The sequence below is a fragment of the Rhea americana genome, unplaced genomic scaffold (assembly GCF_003343005.1).
Source record: "Rhea americana isolate MKP2758 unplaced genomic scaffold, rheAme1 scaffold_147, whole genome shotgun sequence".
In the NCBI taxonomy this organism is placed as follows: Eukaryota; Metazoa; Chordata; class Aves; order Rheiformes; family Rheidae; genus Rhea; species Rhea americana.
Window position 1 is genome coordinate 464,411 of NW_028185561.1, and position 26,793 is coordinate 491,203.

Below are 26,793 nucleotides of genomic sequence, written 5' to 3' on the forward strand. Positions count from 1 at the left end.
TATTGCCTTAACATTCTGTTCTCTTTCTTTATTTGTTGTATTAAATAGTAGTCAGGCAAACACAGGACAGTGCTCCAGTTTCCAGTATGAAGGATAAAACTGCACAATTAAGTTTGGCTGTATACCAGTCCTGCCTCCAGTGCTCACACAATTTGCATTTCCACCTAGATCCTTCTCCTCCCTGAAATTTAACTGCATCCAGATGTGATTTTTCCATCATACTTGTTGATCAAGTGCCGAGAGGACTCCTAGCTAGTGAGGAAATTTCAGCTACTTCTCATATTATTAATAAGTCAATTCCAAATAAAATCAACAATACAGTAATTCTATTACCATGATCCAAGAATCCCCCAAAATCCATAGATTGRTGGAGAATATTCCAGGCCACTTCAAGGACTGTGCACCAATTATCCACGTGATGATTATTTTTGTGAATAACACCATGGTAAATAGCAATAGTAACACTGTATGCTCTGGTAAACCTCATAGGATGATATTCCTTACTGTGTTCAGTGGGACCGGGATTCATCTGGGAGTTTCACCTTCTGCATGCTTCAGCACTCTGCATCACATACCACCATTTTGTGAATCAAAGACCTGACACAAAAAGTCTGAAAGGGAGAAGCAAATTTTGCAGGAATGCCAAAAATTCCCAGTGAGGGTCTAAATTCAATGTGTCAACCAGGGACTGATCTGTAATCCTCACACTAGGAATCATCTACTCACAAGCAAAACAGAAGTCGCGAGAATATGACAGCAGCAAATTCATATTATCAAAAACAATCAAACTGCATGTGTTCTCCTGCTTGCACTGAATATTGATTGAATATCTGTCAAATTGCAGTAAGTGATCAAATGATATGCAGTACAACAGGTGTTGTACCTGTTACCCTTTAAAAGGTATGAGGGACTCTCAAAACCAGAATTATACACCCAGGCTGTTACTGGATCCCTTGCTTTTCCTAGGGAAATACACATCAGTCTCAGAAACTTCTCTTTTTTTCTGCTGGGTTTAGAGACCACAGTCTCTTTGCATGGGTCCAGATCTGGTTGCTACAGCTATCGTCACATCTGGATTAGGCTTTGCCATGTGCTCAGTACCCTAAACCAAGCCTATCTGTGGTCCATAGATGACAGCCTACTTCAGTTTGCAATGGAAGTCACTGGTGAAACTGGTGTTTGGCATCTGTTCCAGTTGCCTGATGCTTTCCAGAGACAAACTGCAGTTTTGTTCTCTAAATACTAGATGTCTTGAACTCTGGTTTCATCTTCCACCATGATGCTGTCACTTCACTGATTAGTGCGGCCACAGGAGCTGAAGTCCCCACAGTTTAACATAAAGTGACTTTGCATCATGATGCTGTGAAGGGCCCTTGGATTTGTGATTTAGTCCACWTTTTTTGAGCTGTAATAGCTTGAATCTGTTTACTTTCAAGGCAAACTTCATTTGTGAATAACAAATGCAAAACACGGCTGGTGTTTATTCCTCACAAGTAGGATACTGTTTTGTTGACTTTATTTCAATAGGAGGCATATGTGAAGACTTCTGGTTTACTTGTCCTTCATTATGTTTTGTTACAGTAGAGTACTTGGAAAGAAGATAGGCACTTTTAAAATGTTTATACTTGTTAAAACTCAAAGTAATAAATTGCACAATCATCTGCACACACACACTGCTGAATGGAGCACAGCTCTTCATGCTGCTCAGTCAGAGCCACACCAGTACTGACCCGCACCCATTACCCAGTGCTTCTTGTTCCAGGATTTGAACAGATGGAAACAGCTTGTCTCCACTGGCATAAATAMACCTTCAGGTCTCCAGAAGAGTCTGGCAAGGGCTTATTCAAGTAGCGTAGAGGAAAAAAAAGGATAACACAGCCACAGCAGCCAGCAGCTCTACTCCTAGTTTGCACCAAACGTCCTTCCAATTATCACCTGAGAGGACCAAATGCTCAGTGCACCCATTGCACCTTCCTCTTTTTCTCTGTCCCASTTCAGGAAATCTTCTCTATTTGGTGCAACATTAGTGTGCAGACTCAGGTGTCAGTAGAGCTAAGTAGGGTTGTAGGTGGTACCCAAGTAGCCATAGGGAGGAGTTACRATGATATGCAGAAGTTGGGTACTTAAATTCAATCTAAAAGGAATCTTAGGTGCTCCAAGAGTTGAAATTAATCTTTGATGYCAGCAAATAAAAAAGCCCAGCTTTACTCCAAAAAAGCAACATACAGTAGGTTATCACAAGGGAAGTAGAATCATTTGTAAAGCAGAAATTAAGATACTGAGCAAGATGAATTACTGCTCCAATAAGCAATGACTACTTACTGACAGTTCATACAGTCTCTAGAYAAACCTATGAAAAATGCCAGAGGCCTTTTAGCTATCTAAAAGCTAAACGTCTAGTCTAAACTGAACAACTAGCACTCTCAACAGCCAAAGGGTGAGACAGGCRCCTCCAAACTTTGTCCTTCCCCTCCTCCTATACACCTGCCTAGGAATGATTGTGCAGCCTCTGTAGACACTTATTTTCTTCCATAGACTAACAACTATCTGGATGCCAAACTGCCAGTCCGTTCACATTTTGGTGAGGTGAATGCCATAGTAAGTGGATTAGGCTCACTCATAAGTGAATTGCCTCAGCACTCACAGGGATTCGGACAGAGATTCTCCTCTGCTTTTCTTTCTGCCCCAGACTAGACAAAATATTACCATGACTGATGGCAGATTGTTGCTAYGTAGTCCATTGCTTTGCCACTGAACTGAGTAATGAGGGTAGCCCTGCCTGAAGGCTCTCTGACTTTGCATGCTTTAATCAAGAGTAGAGGTCAATGGAGAAACATTAAAGTTCCCATTTTTCCAGAGGATGTAATTTATTTTATAATTTAATCAAGACTAACATGCTTTTCTTTTTTTTTTTTACTTAGAATACCATTTATGATAAATGGGCCAAATTTCCGCTAGGATTTGAGTGACTGAAGATATAGTCAAGCCCTCAGTGAATTTTCAAAACCATCTAGCTCTTTTGAAAACACTATCAAATATATTCTAGTCTGTAGGATTCCTTTCAAAGTCAGGCCCAAACCATTAACTCCTAAAGCCAAAATCAGAGGAAAAGTTAGTTACATGTCATTAAATCAGCAGGGAAGCAAATGTGAATGAATAATTTAAAGGAAGAAACAGAAAAGCAAGGTTGCAGCCAAAACAGTAACCAGCAAGTGTGCATAAGGAGARAGGAAATCAAATTCATCTCTTTGTCAGACAAAATCACACGCTTGCTTTCATTCACTGTAATTACCTCTGCTGATCCAGCCCTTCCTGTCTGCTCCCACACAGAGTACCCGAGGTCCTGCACTCTCTTCCTTTACTCTACTTTTATGGAGTAAAGGAACTAGAAAACTGCTATATCTGGCTATCCAAGACTTTTATATAGGCATCTGTAAAGAAACTGTGCCACCAGCACATCTCRTCCTACGCATCCTCATTCAGTGTCTCTGCTCATTGTACATTTTTGTAGTCATGTCAGTAAGAAAACAGGCAGCCCAGGGCCAGAATTGTGTCTTAATTTTCATAGGAGTTATGTTACAGTTAGGTGGAAGATACTACGCAGACTTCAAGGAGATGCTTGAAAACGCCAGGAGGCAGTGAAATGTGGTGCCTGCTAATGCCGAGGGGTTGGTTTTGCTCCTCTGGGCTCCTCTTCACTGAGAGGCAAGAGCAGCACCATGATGTGCTATGGGTGATAAGAAGGTTCTGGCAGCCCATCATGCCACGTTCCCACTATGGTTCACGTTCAGAAATGCGGCCGTGGTCTCCCTGGTTCACATGCCTTCCCTTGAAGTCTGTCAGGGAACTCCGTTGCAGGCTCGCAGCAAGCAGGGCTAGCTCTTCACCAAAACAAATAACATATGTCATCTGTATCCCTACTCATATTCCTGTTCTCTGTGGACTTRTAGGACCCAGTGGGAAGGCAGCACCATTTGTAGAGAGACTGTGTAATCTCCATTTCTGCACTATTGTTCTTGTTTCTCAACCAACACTAAGCTGTCCTGGGATTCTTTGGAAAGATAGTATGATGCAGAAGCAATCAAGAAATTTTGCAAAAGCAACTTGGCTGTACTAAGCAGGCTAAGCAGCAGTGCAGAAGAGGCTATCAGAAAATTGTTTACACCCCACCAAGATGGCTTTTGTCAGAGAGATTTGCCCAGCAGAGTCATGTTTACCAAGAAAGGCAGTAACAAGTGCCCAACTCCAGGAGCCCATGTAAAGCCCATGTAAATATTAAAATGACAAAAAATTTGTCTGTTGGCTATTCTGTTGGTAGTTTACATAGACAGCTCTCTCCATCAGGCAACTGTGTGTTTGGATTCTCCCACTCATGCCTTTTTTATCACCTAGAAATCTCTTCCAATTAGAAAGAGAAGGCTTTGGATGTCAGACCCACATGCCCAAGACTTTTTAGCCTTCTCATATCCTGTACAGATCCCTGAAGTTAACACTAGATATTGTATGCCGGGGGTATCAAATCTACTGCACGTGCCCTGAGGGGTTGTAAAGGAGCAGGACATCAACSCGGTCTGACTGCAGTCTTCTGTGCTGCTACCACAGCCCATCGGGACATGCCAGACACATCATGTGCACATGTAAGACCTGTGTGGGAGAACCGTTTCTCCCCACAAATCATCGGGACGCCTAAGCCCAAACCACTTCATATGAGGCTACTGTTTCTAACCATTTTTAATAYCCTAGTTATCAAGGACAAAGAAGGTACATTGAATCGCAGAGGGAAAACTGGACATGCTGATTGTTAATGAATACAGGCTTTACTTTTTCTCTGTTACTCTTTTTTGGCCTACTGAAATCAACCTTAAACTTTCTTTCCAAGTAACTGTCACTTTAAAAATAATAAGTCTCTATTATTTTGATATCTGCTTTATAATTAATCAGAACTATATCAGCAAAAGCACTGATATTTCTATAAAAGGTCAGGTTACCAACTTGGCTGAATTATATATTCAAATGTAATACATGGATACCTTAACCAAAGCCTATCTGAATTGGCTTAGTTATCTAAATTGGCATATATTCCTTTCATTAGCAGATAGAAAAACCTCAGTAAGCTAAAACATGATATTAAAGATAACCAAGTGCTTTTCTACCTCTGYCATTCTAACAGAGGGTCAGGGGCCTTGCAAACCTAGGAAATAACCAAATTCATGTTTTTAAAAGCTGGTATTCAGGTTTTAATAAGTCTAATTTTAAGTTATTTGTGAAAACAGAAAGGCCTTGTTGAGTTTGCCTTTAAAACCTCTGACCCAAGAGAAAATAATATAGATGAAAGGAAATTTGTCTGTTAATTAGCAACCTGTCTCCTTTAGCATGAGGGTCTGGCTCATGTCTGWGTGTCTGCTAGTACACTTACACTGATGTACATATCACAAAAGATCCTCTCAGCTCACCAGAGRGAAAGGTAGGACCCATGTGCGGTTGGGGAGGCTTTTTTGGGAGATTTGGAACTGGAGATCTCCCTTTTTGTTATTTTTTCCTAAGCTATAATCCAACCTGTATGACCTAGAAGAAAGCTCTTTAAATAGGGTTTTAAGAGGCCAAGTAGAAAAAARGGTTGATTTGGGGTAGTAGGGAGGGCATTTAAATTTTGATGAGGAAAGAACTATGGGCACAGAGCAGGAATGGGACAACCTAGCAGCAGATGTTRCCTAGGTCGGATACACACTCATTACAGCATTTGTCCTTGCACCCACCTCTACCTACAGATGTAAAAAAGCCAGGACTCTTTAGGACCGAGGAGTATCTGCTCTTATCCAGTTTGCTTTTCCACATCCCTTTCTCTGTCAATAGGCTAAGCTGTTGCTTGTAGGCTGGATATAACCCCCAAGTGAGAACAAAGATCCACAGTCTTGAGACTACTAGGGCCTGCTACATCCAGCTCTCAGAATTTCACTTCAAAAGGTGGGGGGAGAAAATAAATTTAAAAAGATTCCACCTCAAGACACTGTGCAATTTATTAACTGCAGCAAGCCAGCTGGGAAGCTATCAGGAAGAGAGTCACTAACCATGATGTTGCCAGAAATTTCAAGTGGGTATATTGGATCATCAGTCCCACTGGTATGAAGGATTCTGAATAAAACATGTATATTCCCAGAGAGGAGAACACAATGAACTGCTACTTAAATAAAGCTCTCCTCCAAACCAAGGCTCGCCTTCAACAGGTATCTTGAGAGCTCACCTGCAGTTTCTGAATAGCTCTACAGGGGYACATGCAATTTTCCTTCTACTTTTAGTTAGATTCTTCAACAGACCCATCGTTCCTTGAGTTGGCTAGTATGGGGATGTACTTTGCTGATCTTCGAGGGACAAAGTGAGATAGAACTGGTGGTACTTGGACTTCTAGGCCAAGAGCTGAGGCCGTTAGCAAGGGCTTTGCTGCCCAGGGCTGAACTGCTGACTTAGAGCCGTGGCAAACTGTATTACGAAACAGACAATCTCCGCCACTGCGTCTCCAGAAGATTTTTTGTGAACAAAAACAGTTTTATCTCCTTACCTTCTTCCAATACATTGATGACTTTTCTGTGAGCATGTAACCAGATCTGTGTGAAATGATCGGTAATAGCGGTCTGGAGTAATGGGGGGAAAAAGTTTTTATTTTCTTACATAAAATGTCAAAACATGGTTCAGACTGGCTGAACATCCAGAAATTCTTTCCATCAGATCACTGGATTTGCCAGCCATTCTGGGATGTCTTTTTCAAAAAAATGAAGATGACTTATGAAATTGTTTAGCTTGAGTAAAGACAGATAYTGTTTCCAAAAGGAGGGGAGAGTTTATTTTGGAGTTTTAGATTATCTCTTTTTAATGTCTTATATTTCTCATTCCAAAATAGTCAAAGATGCTTTATATCATACCAACAGATCCCTAAAAAGTGTGTTCTTAGCATTTAATATTGGACTTTTGGAGTCCATTAAATCTTGTCCAAATTGCTGACCACGTAAAATTCCAAATATGTAAAAAGAGGCTAGCAACAGTACAAGGATTAATAAACAAAATACAGCTGCCAACTTTATGGGCAAAGCAAAGTGCCCTTTCAGGTATTTCCTTTTACTTAGGTAGGTAAAAGGAGGAGGAAAAAGATAAGTTGATTATCTTTGCAGAGGGCAACTAGTGGAACTGCAATTTTCATGGTAAATGGCTCATTAATGATGAAACTGAGAAGGAGACAATATAAGTGATACAGAATCCTCAAAGATTTACCAAAACCTCTCCATTCAGGAAAGATTTTTTTTTTTCAGCAAACAAAGTAAAAACTGGTATGTATGATTACTGACTATTTTTGGTGTTTTGTATAGCAGCTACAGATGGTAGTGACAAAAGTCAGTCAGGAGCTTTCTGTGCTCTGTATCTACACTTGGCAAAACCTCRAGAATAAACCCAAGAGCATTTGGAGAGTCTGTGCTGGGCATGCTTAGCAAATCTGAAGCTTGAATGATTAGAGATGTGGTCAATGAGAACAGAAAGGATTGTATATGTACCTGCTGCATATCTATGCTGCACTGAGAGCAAAAAATATTTGCCATCTGGAGAAGTCATAGCTGGAAAGCGTTTGTGTGCTGAAACAGCTTCAAAATAGGAAACTTGACATTATTTTTCCTACCTTTGCCAGTGTTGCTTGTCAATGTGTCCTTTGTTGGGAATGTGTTGCAGTGTCAAGAAGATATGACACCTTTAGACCTTCAACTCCTTAAAKTTATAGCCACTCAGTTACTGCAGATCTGAGAGCCTTCGTTCTGTTGAATACAGCGAAATAGTCTAGCTCTGACCAAGAAGAAAACGACGCTCTTAATCAGTCTACCTTCACACTAACTCCCCTGGTTAAACCTAGCCTGTCTTTCCACTTTACTGTGCGTGTTATCTTTCTAATGCTTACCAAGCTCATGTTAACACCTGAAAGRATCAGTTATCACAGAACATTATATGTTATTTAAGAGCAACTAGGCCCTGCACAGAACACACAAAGAGTCACAGACTAGTTGGAGTTGGAGGGACCTCTGGACATCATCTGGTTCATCCACCTGCTCAAGTAGGGTCACCTAGAGCTGCTTGCCCAGGGCCTTGTCCCATCAGTTTTGGATATCTCCAAGGATGGAGACTCTGTAATGTCTCTGGGCAACCTGTTCCAGTGCTCAATCACCCTCTGTGACGCACCCTCTTYTATGGGCTGCACCATCGCAAGTCCCATGCTTGCCTGTGTGATGCCCATCACCCTCACATTATAAAAGTGTATTATGATGTTCAAGTGGAAAATGATCATGGCAAAATACCATGATTTCAGTCACACACTGCCRTTTCACACTCAGGAGAGACCAGCTCTTTGCATTAAGTAGTTTATGAACCAAATCAATTTTGGAAGAAGGCTCCTGTTTTTTGAGGCCATATCCCACTTCTGGGCGAGCTGCACCAACTTCGGTGCATTGTTTCTACTSCCGAGCAGGGATCAGGGCCCTGCTCACTCCTGTCAGCCTCCTTCACTCTGAACCCTGCCGCACTTCAAAGCCCCCAGGAGCCAAGGCTGGACCAGCTGAGCAGCCTGGCAAGCCATAGGGAACATAGCTTGTCAGTCTCGCCAGATGCTTCAGGCAAGGACAGAAGGCAAATTTTAGTCATTGTTGTAGGGCAAGAGGAGTTGGAGAAGGAGCAATCCCCATAGAGGTAGCAGAGGAGAGGCCAAATTTCGAGTCTCTTGCTTTTACAGACACTGGAGAAGATGCCTACTACGAAATAATAGTACTAGAATTTTTGTTAGGTTACTCATTGTAACATCTTGTTTCTATAATAGGAAACGTAGAGTGTGTATGTCCGTGATTCGGCCTTATCCTCTGCTCCACCAGCTGCAATTTTGGGGCTAAGGTTAAGAAATAAACCCTGCAAATGAGCAGCAGTAGTTATTTTATTCACTCCCTTCATAGGAAACAAACCAGGTGGTGGCTTCAAATGGGCAATCTTCCGTCAGAAGACGGAAATTTACAAAGAAAAGGTTTACCTCAAATGACCTTAGAATGAAGGTGTAGCCACTCCTCCCAGCCTTCACCTTTGTAGCAGCAGCTTTGTATATGAGTAAACAAGTCAAGATCCAGCTATTGACACCTACAGAGAATCATTTCAGAGCACTACAGGACACTGTGCAGAAAGAGWCTATCTAACCTGAGTACGTGAAATAAACTTTAGTTGCTAAGATTTAGTATTAGCAACTTTTCCATAGGAAAGGTGATATTTCTACTGGCAATTTCCAGTTGCAAATAAAATACTACAGCTGGAAAAATATACATACTGGAATTCACAAAATTCCCATGAAAACGAGAGAGGAAGTCTTCTCCTAGTTTGAAGCTGTATGTGGAAAAGACATTAGATACTGTCATAATCTGACTTGAAGCCCGATATCTTTACTCTGTGATTAATGTGGAAAAATGGTGACTTAACAGGCMAAAATAATGTCTATATGAGCAGTCTCCAGCTTTTTCTTTCAGCTTCTCAGAGAGTGGAACTTTAGGTACCCAAGCAGAGCACACAACTGGAAAATTCAGCTTAGGAATGCTACTGTTTAAAGAGAATATCCTAGAGAAACATGAAATAGATTTTTTTTTTGCTTCCTTTCTCCTAACAGGAKTTTAAGAAGGTTAGTGAGCTCACAAGGAAGGGAAGTGAGAGAACACAGAATCTTTGGGGTATAGGTAAAATTCAGATATTTGGATGAACCCTAGATAGACATCCAGATTTTGAGATGGCAAGCCAAATCCAAACCTTCTCATGTTCATCCATGAGGCTAGATGACAGTCAATAGCTCACCCAATAAACAGCAAGAAGAAAGTCCACAGATTCATGTAATATTTTATTTTGCAACAATTTCACAAGAAATGCCAGATATTTTGACCTCGTGCAAGGGAGTAYGCGCTTTATACTGTGTGAACCTTGTGAGTAAGATCTGGAGGCCCTCTAAGAATCCTGCTTATTAACCAACAGTCAAAACCAACTGCCTTCAGTAGGTTTTGGGTCATGTATTTGGAACCTGCAAGCTCTGCCARCTCCTGGTTAGCAACAGTGGTGAAATCAAATGCTTACTACACTGGAGGCTAGAAGAACACAAAACTATTGTGGCAACCAAGCAGAAGCAATCGCACACAAAACGTACTGAGATTTGGAACGCAAGGCTGCCTGCAAACTTTTTTCTCACAGTAGAAAACGTGGGCATGTCGGAGAGACCGAAATTACGGAGAGCCTGCAAGTAATCGCGCACTGGCAGGCTGGAGCCCTGCATGCTACGGGGAAGAGGTGTAGGGACCTGAGAGCTGCTGTCACAACTGGTTTTAATTGCTCCAGTTATAGGACAGGAAACAAACGTGGGTCCCATGAAAGCCAAAGGTAAACCATTGGGCTCGGCCCTAACATCRGCTTTCTCACCATTAACATCTTGCTTTTTAGAAAAAGGAAATTGCTTTTAGCATTAATGCTATATTGCTCATTATAGTTCATAATGCTAATTGCTCATTAACATGCTACTATTKCTTATTATTTCCAGTCAATTCTACAACCATGTGTGATTCAATTTACAGAATCAAATATTGGCCTCAACGCAACTTTTAGTTTCTACAGATTTAATGACAATCACTTTTTTCACACTTTTCTATGTAGCATCATCTGTTGATGTTATCAGTTTACCAAAATTCCAGTATAATCTCAGAATTATATCACACWCTGCATTATGCTCAGCTAGCTAAAGGAAAATTTGCACTCAACTGTAAAAGTGAAGAGTTTTCTAAATAACTTGTGCAATTCCAGATGCGATAAAGTTTGGCTACCAGATTCCCCATTTCAAAGTTCAGTGAAGTGTTAGTAGACTTTGCTGAGCAATTGGTTTGGAAAGGAACAGGGGATTTAAGTCATGCTATATTGGTAGAAAAGCCTGATGAAGGGGCAGTTCCACTSTCTCCAAAACTTTTTGTGAATGTCTTTGGGGGTCTCATGACCTCCGAATTTTATGGTTACGTTGCCCTGAGATAAATTCTGTGGCTCTCATTATAATTGATGTAGACAGTGCACTRTTCATAGCTAAAGGCCAAAGATGGGAACAAATCTCTTAAGTGTTTAAAAGTGCCAAAACAGTGATGTGAGAGACTATGAGGATGAGAGTGGCAGTGAACAGAACTGGTTTAGGCAAAATATGAGCTGCCACCCATTGACCAGGCTGAAGGAAAGCAGACACTCGAGACAGGCTCTCAAAATTACACCTGTATCAGTAAACCTGGCTATTGCTTCCTCTTGTCTTCTTCTCCCACTGCTACAGYGGGCAGCATCTGCAGCAGGTGCCCAGGTCTTGAAAAGAGCATTTAAGGGAGTGAGATGTCCTTGCTACAGTCTCTGTCCTTTGGTCCTTCTCCATCAGATCACAGAACTCTGAATACTTTTTTTTTTTTTCAAATAGGTAGTTGGCAATTAGCTCTTATAGTCAAAAGTTATGAGGGGAAGAACAGATTAAATGTGTATTGTATGTRTGAGGAAGAAGTGAAGTGACTCCGTTCCAGCCAACACCATGTTTAAAATTCTGCTCCTTTTAATGTCGAGCCAATATTCAAGCATCTAAGGAGAYGCTAAACAAAACCCCTTGCACGACTGGGCACTGTCAGCACAGCTTGGTGTCAAAATGCAATAGGAAATAGACGGCCCTGGTGAGTCTCTGCAGCACCCAGCACGCTGCACCTGCTCCTCAGCCTAGCAGCTTGAACTTGTTGTTCACGGGCTCCACATCATTTCTTCTTTCTTCGCAGTCTTTTTCAGCAATGGAGAGCCCAATACACAGAATAATAGTGCAAAAAAGGGAGTCTTAGCAGCTTCTGTTTGGGATAGTTGTAGCCACCAAAAGTAAATGGCAGAGGAACACCTAACTGCCAGGAGCATGAAAACTGTCAAGAGAAACTATCAGGAAAAAGGCTGGGACATGGCAGCAGAGATAGAGGCCAGAGGTTTATTACTGAACTATGCCCTGGAGAGTGGGGACAAAGAGAAGAGGCTAAAAATCATTTCAGGGGAAAAGACAGGAAAACAGAAGGTAAGGAGCAGGAAAAGAAATTCTGGGAACTTGCTTAGTGCCCTGGTTTGGGGGGTCAATCCTCAGGCCTTGACTAGGGATGTAGATGAGGGGCTACTGTCTCTAAAGAAAGAGCCCATGCTCCAAYATATGGGAAAACCCTCGGGGTCCCTTCTCCTATGGTTTTCTGTCCAATGCTTTAAGCGAAATGCCTCCGCCTTAAAACAGCCTCATCCAGTTTCAGCGCCCAGCAAAAGCTCCTGGGCAAACAGAGCTGTTGGCTGGAAGAAGTCTTCAGGCTGCAGATGCTTCTCCCTCCGYATCTTCTGCTCAAAGTTTTTAAACAGAAAACTTTCCACTCTTCGTCTCCTGGCCGGCTCCTGACGAGATGCGCTGATCTCCTGCCTGCACCCACCCTCAGCACACGCGGTTTCCAACTAACCTGAGCTACGAAATCACCCGTCAGCTCCGGAAGATGATGAGTTAATGCCACCACTTGCCCGGCTGGGCAAGGAGCAGGGCGCTCGGCTCCTGGCCACCGACCAGCCCAGGCGGGCAGAGGGCTCCCGCGGCGCCGGAGCCCCCCACATTGACTGGCCCCAYGCCACCCCAGCGCTCGCTGCAAGAAAATATGTCACGTACTCGTTTGCTGCGGCTGCAGAGACGGAGTAAGAAACAGTTTAAGGACAGCTGATCCCGCCTTCGGGCACGGGGACGGTACATACGCTCCGGCAGGCTCTTCCCACGCTGTTTTCTCCGAGAAGGGGCTCAYGCAGACTGACGGGTTCAGAGCCGCCCAGAAGCAGCCTTTGCAAAAAGGCTTTTCCCCACATCGTCTCCTCCCTGTGCTGACGGGTTCGAGCTCCCGCTGCAAAAAGGAAGGCCACAGGAGAGGAACGGGGAAATAAATGGGATTAATAAACGAAGAGCAAAGAGGGAGGAAGTCTGGAACAGCACAGCTGAGGAAGGAACATAAACTGGGTCTTGCTCCGGCCGCAGACGGACGAGCCAAGTTGCRCTTCCCGGCTTTCGAGGCGAAGGGAAAGTGCCAGAAGAGCTAAGAAACTTCTGCAAGAGGCCGGTAGCCTTCCGGYGAGCCTTTCCCGGGGGGGCTTAGACGGCCGTGCGAGCAACACGCTCACGCTGCAGGGGAAGTGCCCGCAGACGGCGTTTTGGGGCCGGGCTTCCTGCCTGCCGGCGAGAGAGGACCATTAGAGCCGATCTGGTTTCGTACGGGAGCCGCGGCGCTGGGAGGGGAGCAGGCCTTCGCTGAGCCGGCCTTTCACGCCGCTGGGCTGATAAAGCTTCACAACGCGTCGCGTTGTGCGGCGCACGCGTCCACGCGCTCTGTCTGCAGGGCCAGAAATACTCGCTGGTTCAGAAACAAGTTTACCATGCAGCTCCAGATAGATATGCAGGATAAGAAATGCCAAAATAACTGAAGTTATCATTGTGGAAATCACCTTTTTTTAAAATTTCTACTCTGAACTATACTTWAAAAAAAAAAGGTCAAAACACATTTTAAATATTTTGTTTTCTTTCAGAGGGACAAAAATATCTTAAGCAAAACTAAAACACAACTGTGTCCTTAACACTATCCCCCATGGGGCAGAGCACCCTGGGGCGAGGGAGACGGGTGCCCCCGAGCCCAGCGCAGAGGGAGAGCAGCGTTTTGGGCAGAGGGAGCAGGAACTTGCCCAGAAATTGCGAGGGGACGGTTTAATCTCAGTCTCCAATTTTCTCCTTCCCTTGGCCGGGTCCGGGAAAGCTCACAGCAGTGAGCAGCCCGGGCTGGTTTGGACCACGTGTAGGAGGGAAAAAAAAAAAAAGCTCAGTCCTGAAAATTGGCCTGAACGTGAGCTGCTGCTGTATCGCCTGGCGTTCGGGTCCTCCTGGGTCGTCGCCGGTCAAGGCCAACCACGCGGTGTCTCCTCGCCTGGCCTGCAAGGGCCACTGGCACCAAGGGTGAACATTGCCCACAAAGTCTGGGAATCTCCAGGAAAAGGGAAAAAAATAATAATAATAATAATAAAAGAGGAAGTTGCATTTTACACTTCCGCAGGACCCAAGGGGACAGGACATATTGCTTCCCCTGGGCCACATGCTTTTCAAAAACTCATCTGTCCATAGAAGAAAACAGAAAGAGTGCCAAACCCATACRGGAGGGAGCCTGACCCACGAACTATCTATCACTCTTTGAGGGAAAGTCAGCTTAGACCAGTACGAGAAGGATCTTCTYGACAGGGGCCTGGCCATATCTCTGATGAGCTAAGTGGTTACTTTGCAAGAAATCTATGGGTTTTCATATTTGCCARTTTTTGTTTTTACTACATTTAGGGAAAACTGGATCTAAAATTATTAGTGCAAATTAGAYGTACGTGATCCCGGGCTTTCTAAATAAGAACGTTTCCCTCTATTGCACAATAAAAATGAGTGATTCTTCGAATCTTTTTTTTTTATGAAAAGTTATCCTTCTGGCCATTCTCAGCACGTTATGTAAACTATAYCTAACAAATGGATTCATTTAGAAATCCATATGCCTTTCAGAGAGTAAATAAAATTCTCATTGGAATAGAGTCTTATATTTATGGCCAAGCTCTGAGGGAAAATGTCCACTAACATCTGTCACAACATGAGAAACRTGAGCCAAACTTTTGCCAATGCACTATATTATATTTTATTAAAGGGTAGGGGGGGAAGAATGATATATTGAAAGAGTAGCTAGTATTAACTGGCAGTTATACAGGGGAAAACTGCAGTTTTCATGAAAGAAGATCATCCACAGCCCAGAGGCCTCCCTGATACGTATAGCACTGCACAACATGTTGGCCAAGCAGGGAGGTAGACCAGGCAATTCCAGTCCTAGCTCTGAATTTTGGGCCTTCTGTGGGTTGAAACCACATATGGGTTCACCAAATTTCTGATGGGAGTTTTATAGCCGAACCGTAAGCCCTGGAAATAGGGAAGGATCATGGAAACAGAGACTACCCCATAACCACAGTACATGGCTCTCGCAGGCGCCACTGTAGTCACCAGCTTGCAGCTGAGCTTCAAATTATTCTATTGAATTACCAAAAGGGCTATTATTAGGCTCCCTTTCCCCCGGCCTCATTATTTACAGTGGTTTGCCATCATTAAACCCACTTTCTAACAACTTTTGTCTATAAACTGCTTAGCATATCAAGATTTTTCTGAACACTGCAATTTGATAAATTAAGGAGATAATACCCATGGAATAAGACTGTGCACCCCAGAGTAATGATTTTCCACTGCCAGTTGTGGATTCACAACGGGGAATATTTTGGGGGAGGTGGATTCCCTGGTTGGGCTCGCCCTGCAGAGTGGTGGCACAGTCAATCTCTGTTTGTGAAGAAAATCGCTGAGCCCAATGCATTTGTCTGGTAGCCAGACTAACAGGGAGGGGGGAAAAAAAGGAAAAAAAGAGAAAAAAAAAAGAAAKTGTGGTATCACCTTCATACAAGGAGAAAGCGGCAGAAAGCGGTAAACCGAGTCTGGACACCAACTCACTTTTGGGAAGCTTGATTTCAAGAGCTGCAGGTTTTTCAGCATGTTTGTAACTTCTGGCTCTGCAGTCATATAATATTGCCATATGTTACTCAACCATTGCTTCACTTAGCCTCCAAAAGTGTTCGTGATTCAGAGCAGGGCAAATGCATCTGTTTCTGCATTATTTACACTATAACGAAAGAGGACTGATTTTACCTCTCAGTGACAAAAATATATCACATCGAGCACTCAATCTACRGCTTTTTAAGCCAGCAAGTTGCTTCAGTTATTCATGAAGACAAGCTGAGATCGTGATGTGATGTTCTGAGCAAGTGAACAGATTCACAAAATTCTATCTTAATTCATGAAAATTGCCTCTTTGGGAACACTTTTTGCAGCGTGCGTCCCAATTCTTAGAAAAGCAAAGGCTTTCCTTAAGCAAATGAGCTGGCTTATTGCAAGGCTGGTAAGGAAAAAGAATGGACTCATTGAAAACCCCACGCGGAGAAGCTCYAGGGGAAGGTCTTGCACGCGGGTGTTTGCACAGCGCCTGGTACAATGGGTCCTAACCTGGTCATGCCCTTTGGTTGGTATTGCAGTGCAAACATTGAACAACAAAGAGCAAGCAAGTATCGCTAGGGTCAAGCTCAGTTACCAAATCTGCATTGTGTGCTCCTTGCGTGCCTCTACAAGCAGCATTTGCTCCTACAGCCTCATCCAGAGGCCTACTAAAGCCAGAGGACAACTCTCCTGTTGACTGCACGAGGCTTTTGGTCATTGTCGGGAATGTCATCCAGGATTGCTTTTTCAGATCAACCCCATCACTCATTTAGGTTCCCATTGCCGTGGGAAGGTATTTTTGAGAGCATGGAAGATTGTCATCTGACAGGAAAGACTCTTGTGCAAATGTCTTYGGAGTCTGAATGGTGAGCTCTTGACAGTGCAGAGTACCTGCTAGTCACCTTTCTGCACCCCTTAGATACTGTGCATGCATTTCACAGAAAAATTGCTGGTAGTTCTTCACTAGCAGCCAGAGTCCATTATTCTCTCCCAGCAGACTACATCTGGGATGGCCACCAGCCCTGCGGAGGCTGCGCTGCCCAACAAGTTGCCTCCGTACAAGAGACAGGCATTGCACTCCTCATTGGCGAGCAAGATACAGATTTTTCTACTTGCAGCGGGAGAAAGGCAGGTCACAAGTGGCCACAGTCAGACTCTGGAGACAAACGTGGGGCCGTCCAGGTCTGGGGTGAAGTTTGGCTAGTTTTCAGGTTCTTGAGACTTCTGGGATTTTTAAAGGATGTTATGAAATGTGCCATACGCGAAGATCCACGAGGGCTGCAAGAAAACAGCTGCTGCTCCCCCAAGCATCCCGCACACAGCACCACTGCCTCTGAGCTGCCCCACAGGGGACTGTGAATTCAGCTCACAGACACAGATTGAGTTTGGCAGACTAGAGAATTCAGCCTTAACATATTTGACATTATTGGTGGCAGAGCAGGGAGAAAAGAAAAGCAATTTGGGAAGCTAAATCTAAGAAAAATGTGCAACTCAATTTTACAGTTCCATAAAAAAGGCAAAAGAGCAGTTCACAGCTAGTATGAAGGAAGGCCTCGGTTCTCAGTTTCACTTCCACCACTGGCTGACRTTTGTAAGATTACTTATAAACAGCATTTATAAGAATCAGTCAAGTCATAGTTCACAATAATATCATAAAGCAGAGAAATTTTTGTCATTTTCTAAATGCAAAAATATGGGCTGAGGGCCATGTCAAGTACATGTTCAGCCCAAAGCCAAGTGTCTTGTTTGTCAAGAGTATGAACTTACAGCAAACCGGAGAGAGGCTTTCAATCTGGGAAAGAGCTTCTCTACCACTTTGGATACTGACATTTCTTAATAAGTACCTTACAGTGCACTTTATTCCTGTTTTAAGCATGATTATTCTACTAAAGTTTTAATTCATTTAGCTATTATCTTGCACTGCTTGTGATGGCCAAGCAACTGCTTATATGAGCCTGCATGGATATGCTTATATGAGCCTGCATGGATAACACCTGTGTCACGAGGAGCTGCTCGTGGAAAATTTTATTTCAAATATTTCTGAAGAGCATTTCACAAGAGACTCAGGACCCCTGTCTACCTGGATATACCTCACACTGTTTGCAGAACCTCAGCTAACGATCCATTGAGCAAGGCACTACCTTACATCAGTGGCTGCCAACCAGCAGGTACCACCAAAATTACTGATAGCCCAAAGAGCACATGGTGCTGCTGCCTCCACTTCCCATGCAGGAATCAGGATGAAGAGTGCAGCAGCGAAACGTGCACAGAATAGCAATGCAGAAGTGAGAGCAAGAGAAATTAYTCAAGAATAAAAGTTGTGGTTTTTTTTTTATTGCGGCTTTAATTTCTTCTCAAAGCACGAGTTACAAAACGAAAGGTTACAATTTTTGGAAGATTTCCTTACAATTACTGCTCCATGTCAGAACATGCTGCAGAAACTCCAYGGCCCCTACGCTGTTGAAGACTGGGGCAACGTGCCAGTCAAGGGACTCACATTTTTAAAAAAAAAAACATACGGCAAAYGCAGATAGAAAAGTGCTGTTGAAACACTCCTTTAAAGCACGTTTCCTGAAAGAAAATGGTTGGAGTGTGCACCCCCCTTGGGAATTCCTGTCTTCCCAGCTCAAGGTGTCTCTCCTCACCTCCCTTCAAGCGGCAGAGGGTAACCACGCTGAGAGGGATGAGCKGGGGGTCTCCGAAACGTGTTTGCTGTGTACTGGCTTTGTTTCAGTGGCGGTATCAAAAGCAATACTGCTCTACACCCCTGCCGGAGAGAAGTCGAAGAGAAGACGAGCCCGTTCTGGTTACGCAGGGAGACTTTCGCTTTTTAAAACTAACTGCTGGCTGTCGTGGAGCTCTCCGTTTTCAGGAAGACGATCGATTGCCAGAAGAGCTGCTCGCCATCAWGTCCGAGGGAAGGCAGTGTACATTTAGGCACACGACCCTCTTCAGAAGCAGGGATTTAGGCCTTTCAAGATGTTATCTGAATCTGAGGGGYTTTTTTTTACTCTGGAGAATAACTGTTTTGTGCACACAATATTGAGTGTACATTTTAGGCATATTTTTCCCTGGCAAAAAAAGGTAAAAGGAAATTTCCTGGCAGGCACTGAGAGGGCATAGCCACATGAAATGGTGCGAATTTGCACCCACAAAACAACCATTTTGAGTAGACTACGGTTGKGCAAGCAGGTAGGAGGTGACAAGCTCCGTTCATCATGCCTTCCCAGGCCTTTGAAGGCTTAGGATTTCTTTTCCGAATGGCAGCGCAGATCCTGATTTTGCATTCCCGCTCCTCCRATAAGGACTAGAGCCCCCCTCCCAAGGACTGTTTCCGACAGGCCCGTAAGGACCCCAGCTAGGTGATGGCTCCAGAACTGCAGCAGCTCCAGCGCAATGGCACAGTGCTAGGGACCGTGCTTTAGCTAAGGGCATACGGCAGCACGCTCCGAACTGGACTGAAAAGAAAGAACGAAAGAAAAGGGAGGAAGTTGCACGGCGGCAGCTTCAGGAAGGCTTGAGCAGGTCCACGCAACCACTTGGCAACAAAATGCATGTGACTAGGCAAGAGGAATCTCTGCAAAGGATTCGTGGGGGGTTCCCAAGAGCAGGTTTATAACACTGAGCTCAGTATTACTAGTTTATTGCCTTCCAGGGACTACAAGGTACATTTACTAGAGGATGTAGAATTGACTTAGCCTATGCTCAGCTTCATTCCTAGGCAAAAGGATTCCTGGGGATTTTTTCTTTTTAATGCAATAAAATAAAAATGCGCAGTGGCGGTCAGGAGAAACTGCAGGCTGTTACTTACCAGCAAAAGCGACAGCTTCGCCGTTCTAGCTCCTTTARCAGGGAAACCACAAATTAAAGACTTGAGCCGCTTCTCCCCTCCCAATTTAATCTGTCGACCTCTCCCAGGGCTTTGCATGGTGTTGTTGGYGATTCGCACCTCGCCTTTGCCCTCCCTCTTCCGCAGGCCTGAGCCCTCCTCCCTCCTTTAAAACACGACCTCCCGGCGGCCCACCASCTCCCTCGGACTATTCCTCTGTTCACGTAAAAAAAAAAAAGACTCATGTCCGGATATCTGACTGTCATTTGTCTCTCCCCCGCAAAGCAATTAAGCTCAGAAAATGGGAAATAACTCAGCCCAAAGCAGAGGGGTATCCACCGCGGCGCAGCACGGCACGGCACGGCGCGACGTCCCCCAGGCTCTTCCCGAGCCTGAGACATCGGGGAGCCGAGCAAGGGGAGGCGGCGGGAGCGGGCGCCCGCGGGGAAACCAACCCTCCCCGCTTCGGGGGCCGGCTCGGCCTGGCGCGCGACTTCGGCCGGTCCTCGCACCTCGAATCGCTTCAACCCAGTGTTTTTGGGTTGGTTCCTTCGAAGCCGGGCAAACTGGGCCGGCAGAAGGCAGCGCTTCTCAGAAGGAGTCGTGCTCCAGCGGGAGCGCAGCCCTCGTCCCCTCTCCCGGGAGCGAGCTGGTACTCGCTAGGAACCGGCCAGAGCTACTCCAGACACAGAAGACAGCAGACACAAATCAATAGAAAAAAATAACTTCTTTTTATTTACAAAAAAAAAAAAAAAATCCAAATATTGGATGCTGTAAACAAAATTCACAATCTGTTCCCTCTAGAGCCTGTTTTCCATCAGCTCTTTTTCTGCCTGTGACAAAGCCTATAGTCAAAATGTTCCAAAAGAGCAATCCAAGGAGCAGTTTGCTGCAACAGGATGCCTTGCAGAAGGCAACAGTTGTAAGGAAATCTGAGGGAAAGCAAATCTGCACAGACTCCTACGGACTGCAGAAGCTTGCAGTGCTTTAGCCAAGCTGTCTTGAAATTCGCAGGCTTTTCTTTTCTTTTCTTTTCTCTTTTTTTTTTTTTTTTTTTTTTTTTTTTTTTTTTTTTTTTTTTTTTTTTTTTTTTTTTTTTTTTTTTTTTTTTTTTTTTTTTTTTTTTTTTTTTTTTCTTTTTTCTATTTATTTTTGTTAGCAAACCATTATTACAACAGCAAAACAGTACACTGATTTCCTTTCTTGCAAGGGAAACTCTCTGCTTAAAGAAAACCATACAAAAGAGTATATTCAAATAGGAGCTGAATATGCAATTACATCTTTTCCTTTGCTGTGCAGTCTTATCTAACACGCTTCATTTTCAGAAAAAAAAAAAAAAAAAAAAAACTTCCTTTGAACTGGTAAACTGGTAGGAGCCTATGACATGATGCAGACCAAGCATTTAACAAGAGGTATTTACAAGATTTGTGTGAAGGCTTCTGTGCAAGATAAAAACTTTTTTTATTTTGAAGTATAATATTAGAAACTACAAAAATATGACCTTTTTGGTGTTCTAATTGCCCTTCTATTTTTAGAAGAAACTTTCTTGCATTTGAGGAGATGGAGCTGGCTCAGAAAAAATAAAATAATAAAATAAATCCCATTTCGAAGCTCTCGGTTGTTTCACGATAGCTACATTTAACCAAGTTTAGCTCCCTCTTGGTTAGCAATAAATTCAGCTGTGGCACAAACAGTTTTTCTGTAATCAGGTCAATGTTTTTAATCAGTTCAGCTCTTTAAAAGGGGCACTGTCTCCTGTAGCAAGTTCTAACCTTACATCTGATTGGATGGGAAAAATGCAGCCTACAAAGCAAGAATGCGGTTGTTAACTTTCAACGTACCAGTGTGCTGAAGAGGAGGGAAAAACTATTAAAAAAAAAAAAAAAAAAAAGAGTCGGACTGTGTGCTGGGGAAGGTGTGCAAACCACAGAAGTAAACCAGCTTTGAAAAGGGGTTCTTATTTCACTCTTGGCTTGAACTCACGCCTTCTTCCCACCGCTAATACCAGGCACCTTTGAAACTACCAGTCACAGATAAAGCAAAGCTCTACCAGTTCCCGCACTTGATCACTAACATATGCAAAACAGATCCATAATACCTATATAATATATATAAAAACATATTATATATGTATCAAAATGCGAATGCTGAAAGGTGCAGTTTAGCTCAGAGCTCTGCTGCATGCACTATAAGATAACTAGCTGCTGTCACTCATAAAAAAACACAATAAAATTTGAGCTGAAAGGAAATAAAACAATTTGCTTTGAAGCAATGGAAAAAGAAAAAAAAAAGGTCCTTCAAAGGAAAAATACATTGTGTCATGTATTATCAGCATTTTGTGGTTGTGGCACAGCTATAGATTCTCAAACCCTTTTAAATAGCGGATGACTCATTTATTTGCTGCAAATAGTTGTGGTAAGAGAAGACATACCACATTACCAGCTGATCCCATTTCCCCAGCGCTCCCCTCGGCTTCCGTTCRGAGCCCTCCGAGGAGCCGCAGGAGGGGCGAGCGGCAGGTCCCGGGCCACGAGCGCGGGGAGGGGGCCGGGAAGCAAGGCGGGGGGCAAGGTCTCCGGGCAAACCACGCCAAACTGCCTTTTCTTTCTTTTTTTTTTTTTCCCTAACGATTCCTGAAGAATTCCCAGGGAAGGTGCCTCAGTAAACAAATCAGGTTCCTGCTAAATCGCCTTCGGAGATAAAAGGACATAAGCGGAACAAAAATAGATGTACCTTGGTTGCTCTGCAGGGAAAATTCACTGCTGGGAGACGAGCCCTGTCCCTCGCCCTCTTCCCCTGCCTCCTCGAACACACGAGCAACCAGGCAGGTCGCACCGCGTTTTCTTTCCAAAGCCCTGAATCCCCCCCCACCTCTTTTTTTTCCCCCTCTTTCTTTTTTTTTCAGTAAGAAAAAGCAAAATATTAGACTCAAGTGTCACTTAGTCATTAGGTTTTCAAAGGCCAACAAAGAATTTAACACCTTCCAAGATGTCACTGAAGTGAAAACTACAGCAGAGGTTGATTTTCCTCCTACTGATCTTTTGGGAGAGGAAATGAAAGTGAATAGTTATTGTTCCAATGTAAAGTGATTCCATTTAAATAAAGTACAGTACTGAGGTTGTAAATGCAGTGTGACAACCAGATCAAAGATGTTTAATATTTGCATAAAAATATATATATATAATATATATATATTTATAAAATATAATTTTAAGCAATCGTGCAACACTCTTAAAAAGGGTTCATTTCACATTTACTAAATTCTAGTGGTCCTGGAATGCATAACGCATCCTATTAAAATATTCCTTTAAATATTAACAATTAGTGTTCAAATCACCAACTAATACAATATCCTTTAGCTGTCAGGGGGTTTAAATAAACCTATCTTTGATCCACGTTCCACTGAATTATACATCATGGAGGTATGCAGTCACGACATTAGTGGGTTAAATGTCAAAATGGCATTACAGTACAAAATAGTTAAAAAAAATTAGCTAGTCATATGTTTCTCCATTTGTGGAATTATTATGGCTCACAAGCAACCCACTGAATTACTGTAATCCTTGTTCTTGCAACCAAAGACATTATCTGAATCCCACCTTAATCCTGACTGGTTCATCTACTCCAATTTTTTCAGATGTGGGTTAAAAAAATTCACTGCAAGGTACCCACTGTCCTATGACATCCTGTTGCAAACTGGAAAACACATAGTACTTTATTTAAACATTCCTTAATTGCTACATTTTCCTAGACCATATTAATATATATTGTGTGTGTATATATATAGATATACACATATAACATGTACATATATACACACACAAACATATATACACACATACACACACGTACCTAGGATAATATCACACCGACGTAACATTAACTCTATACAAGTATTTGCCAAGAAAAAAAATAGGGCACTTCCTCCACCACTTATTCACAAGCTTATGTTATTCGTTTTTAATCCTTGTGTCCCTGATAAAACAAAATGCATGGTTAAACCACAAAACTATATTTTCTCACTTCAAATTTTATGAAGGCATCAGGCACTTTTGATTACTATTGGTGTGTACAAATATAGCAACATCTGTTTTCTTTTATATATATATATGTATATATATATATATACTCTACTGTATCTTCTTTGCTCGGATAACTTCTCTGTGAAATCTTTGGTCCTTAAGTATATTTTGTTTGCCACAGCTGGTTCTCTTGCATTCTCACATTTTTAAAATGTGAGGCATGCACACAGCTGGAAATATTGGACTTTGTCATCGTACGTGCTTCTGTTTTTATAACTGTACCAATCTACTACTGTTCATTTGGAGCAAGCTGTTTCTGTTAAAGCATTTCTATTCAAGCAAGCTATACATTCTGCGGGATCATTCCATAGATGGCACTTGCTGCAAGCCCCAAATGCAGTAATTCCAATATACATTTTTATTCAGCTTATCTCTGCTTTATGCCTCTACTCTTAATTCCTGAATATATATATAGAATTGTTTTTGTGTTTTTTCATTTTTGTTGTTTTTTTATTTCTTTCATATTCTCCCTTTTGCAGATCCCATTCTAAAGTGAGAACAAAAAAAAATTTTTTTTAAAAAAAAAAAAGAGGCTTTCCCACCTTCTCTATGCCAAAGCTATGGGAGTAGGTACTGCCAACCCATATTGTCATCAAGCATTCCTCCCTCACTTCTTTCAGCAGAAGCTGTTTGCTTTTAATGACAGGCCTCTTGTGCTCTGGGGTAGGATCCAATTATTGGGGGGTTCCTTCTAGATCATGCTCCCGTTATTTATTAAAAGAACCACAAGCTTTTACCAAGCTTGCAAACCAGAGCAGATCATCATTGCACAAAACACCCCATTTCGCAGGGGCGCATCACCCCTTCCTGCACGTTAAGAAACGTTCTCCCCGCCAGGTCTGCCAATCGTGGTCCTTAATTACAGGGCAGCCAAGTCGAGTAGGTGTGCTGCTGGCAAGGGAACACCGTCTGAACCTGGGCAATGTAGTAATTGCTGAAGTTGGCATCTGCTACATACGGGGCTGGCTGGTAATAGCAGGTGACATTGGCCACATTGGGGATGATATTTTGCTCGGCTAGGACCCGGATGGCCAGCATGGTGATCAGGTTAAGAGTCTGTCTCCTCTCATGTCCCATCAGGCACACTGTGCTCTCATTCACCACACCGTGAAGGGTCATGAGATAGTCATACTTGCGGTCCTCTAATCCCACAAAGTGGTTCTGCAAGTAGGACTCCAGCTTCCTCTGCTGCTCTCCAATGTCTGAGAAGTCAATGAAAAATCTCGAACACATGTATCTCTGCAGGGACTTAATCTCRGATTCAGAGGCAGCCCTAAAGCCCCTTACCAAAAGGTTGCAGTACTTAAGTAGACCACCTCCTCGGATTTCTTCTGGGTTTCTGGTGGCRATTATCTTGTTGCAGAGGTGATCAAAGGCTTCTTGGAAATCCCCATAGACGCTCTCACCAATGATAGTCGGGTGAAAAGTTTCGGTCATCGGATTCTCTGAGCACTCATAAAAAAGCAGCAGGGAGTCTAGCTTGATTTGAAAGGAATCGACACTGAATTCAAAYTGCCGCCTCAGAGAGTCCACAAATTTCAGCTCCACATTTTTGCCACTGTTGTTGGACAAGGAGATGAGACTCCATCGATCTGAATCATTGCATACCTTTACCATTTTCTGCACATAAGCTTCCTACAATCGGAAAGACAAAATGAGCAAATGAAGACACAAACGCAAGGGATTTCCCTTTGGCAGCACTTGTTTGTGTTCTCCCCCACCTCCACCCTGTCCTACCATTTCACAAGGGATTTTAAGGAGGCTGCAAATACAAACCCGAAGAGATATGTTTAATGTAAGAGCTTGGAGTGTGGCTATTGCACGGGAATGACAGGGGAAGACATTCTGGGACTGCGTCGTGCGAGGGAAGTATTTTGCAACACTGCTTCTTTCAAGCACCTCTAAATATATCTGCACACAAGACGGGTGGCACACCCACCAAACATCCACGCACTAACACACGAAAGGTCACGGCTGAAGAAAAACCCGCAGAAGCATTCACCCTCCTCAGTCTGCTCCTTCAGTGCAGGTTCTGCAAATCTACCCCATGTTCAAAAAAGAAAGAAAAACTGCAAAAAAAAAAAAATCTTAAAGGCATTTGGCATTCAGCCTAACTCACTCAAGTGGACTGTCGTGGGCAGCAGCGGACGTGCCTCCACGCCACGGCACTTCCCCACGCGAGAAACCGCCCGCCGCCACAGGCATTTTCTCGCTGCGGATGGTGCTGCCCTGCCCAGGCACAGCCGAGCCGAGCCGAGCCCGCAGAGCCACCCCGCGCCAGCGGGGCCGGCGCCCCCGAGCAAGCGCCGCGAGCAGCGCCCGGCCGCTCCGCGGGGCCCCGCACCACCGCGCCCCCGGGATCCTCCGCGCCCCGCCGCGCAGCTCTACCTTGAGGGTGAGCGGCGTGATCTTCTCCTTGTTCACCCCCTCGGGCAAGAAATCCAAGAGGCAGTCCAAGACCACGTCCTTCACAGTCTGAAACTCGGCCTCGCCTTTGAGGTCGGCGCAGAAGATGAGGTCCAGGTCCTTGTAGCCCAGGCCGCTGTGCTGGTGCAGGACGTGGCTGGCGGCCGAGCCGTTGAGGCGCACGTCGCGCACACCGATGCCGCGCAGCTCCAGGCGGCTCCGCACCACCTTGACGATGAGGCGCGGCTGCATGGCCAGCGTGGGGAAGTTGCCGCGGCCGTGGATGGGGATGGTCTCGCCCAGGATGCGGTCCAGGCGCTGCACTTGCTCCCAGCTCAGCACGTTGCAGTGCGCGCTCTCGCCGCAGCCCGCGCAAGTCCCGCCGTCCTCGGCCATGGCGCCGCGCCGCCGCCCGCTCTCGCTCCGCGCCTGGCAAAGGCGGGGGCAGCCCGCAGTGAGCGGCGCCGCTCAACCCGCACCGGAGGCGGGGCAGCCCGCGGAGCGGCCGCGGAGCGGCGCGGGGGCGGTAGGACGGGGCAGCGGGGCGGGGGGCGCTGGGAAGGGGCAGAGAAGGGGGCACGGGCTGCGCGGAGCCGGGGGGCGCGGCGGGCAAGGCGCCGAGCCGCAGAGCCGCCGTGCGCCCGCCTCCCCGCCGGGGCAGAGGCCGCCGCGCCGCCGGCTGCAGCCGTCCGCGGAGCCGCCGTGCTTCTGCCCGCCGAAGGTCCCCGGTAGTTTTTATACGGGCTTTCTCCGCTCTTCCGGGGCTCCGAGTCACGGCGCCCGCGTCCCGCCCCCTCCATCTGCATGGCCGGCCTCGCCGG

At 44.5% G+C, this 26,793-nt stretch overlaps 1 protein-coding gene across 1 annotated transcript; it reads right to left on the reverse strand.

Moving 5' to 3' along the window:
• Positions 1 to 24,087: 24,087 nt before the first annotated feature.
• Positions 24,088 to 26,748, reverse strand: TENT5A (terminal nucleotidyltransferase 5A). The gene is made up of 2 exons (XM_085299183.1): positions 25,955 to 26,748; positions 24,088 to 25,201 (listed from the first exon to the last, which is right to left on the reverse strand). Exons 1-2 carry the CDS (start codon positions 26,366 to 26,368, stop codon positions 24,422 to 24,424), a joined length of 1,194 nt encoding a protein of 397 aa, XP_085155309.1. The 5' UTR covers positions 26,369 to 26,748; the 3' UTR covers positions 24,088 to 24,421.
• Between the last annotated feature and the right edge of the window lie 45 nt (positions 26,749 to 26,793).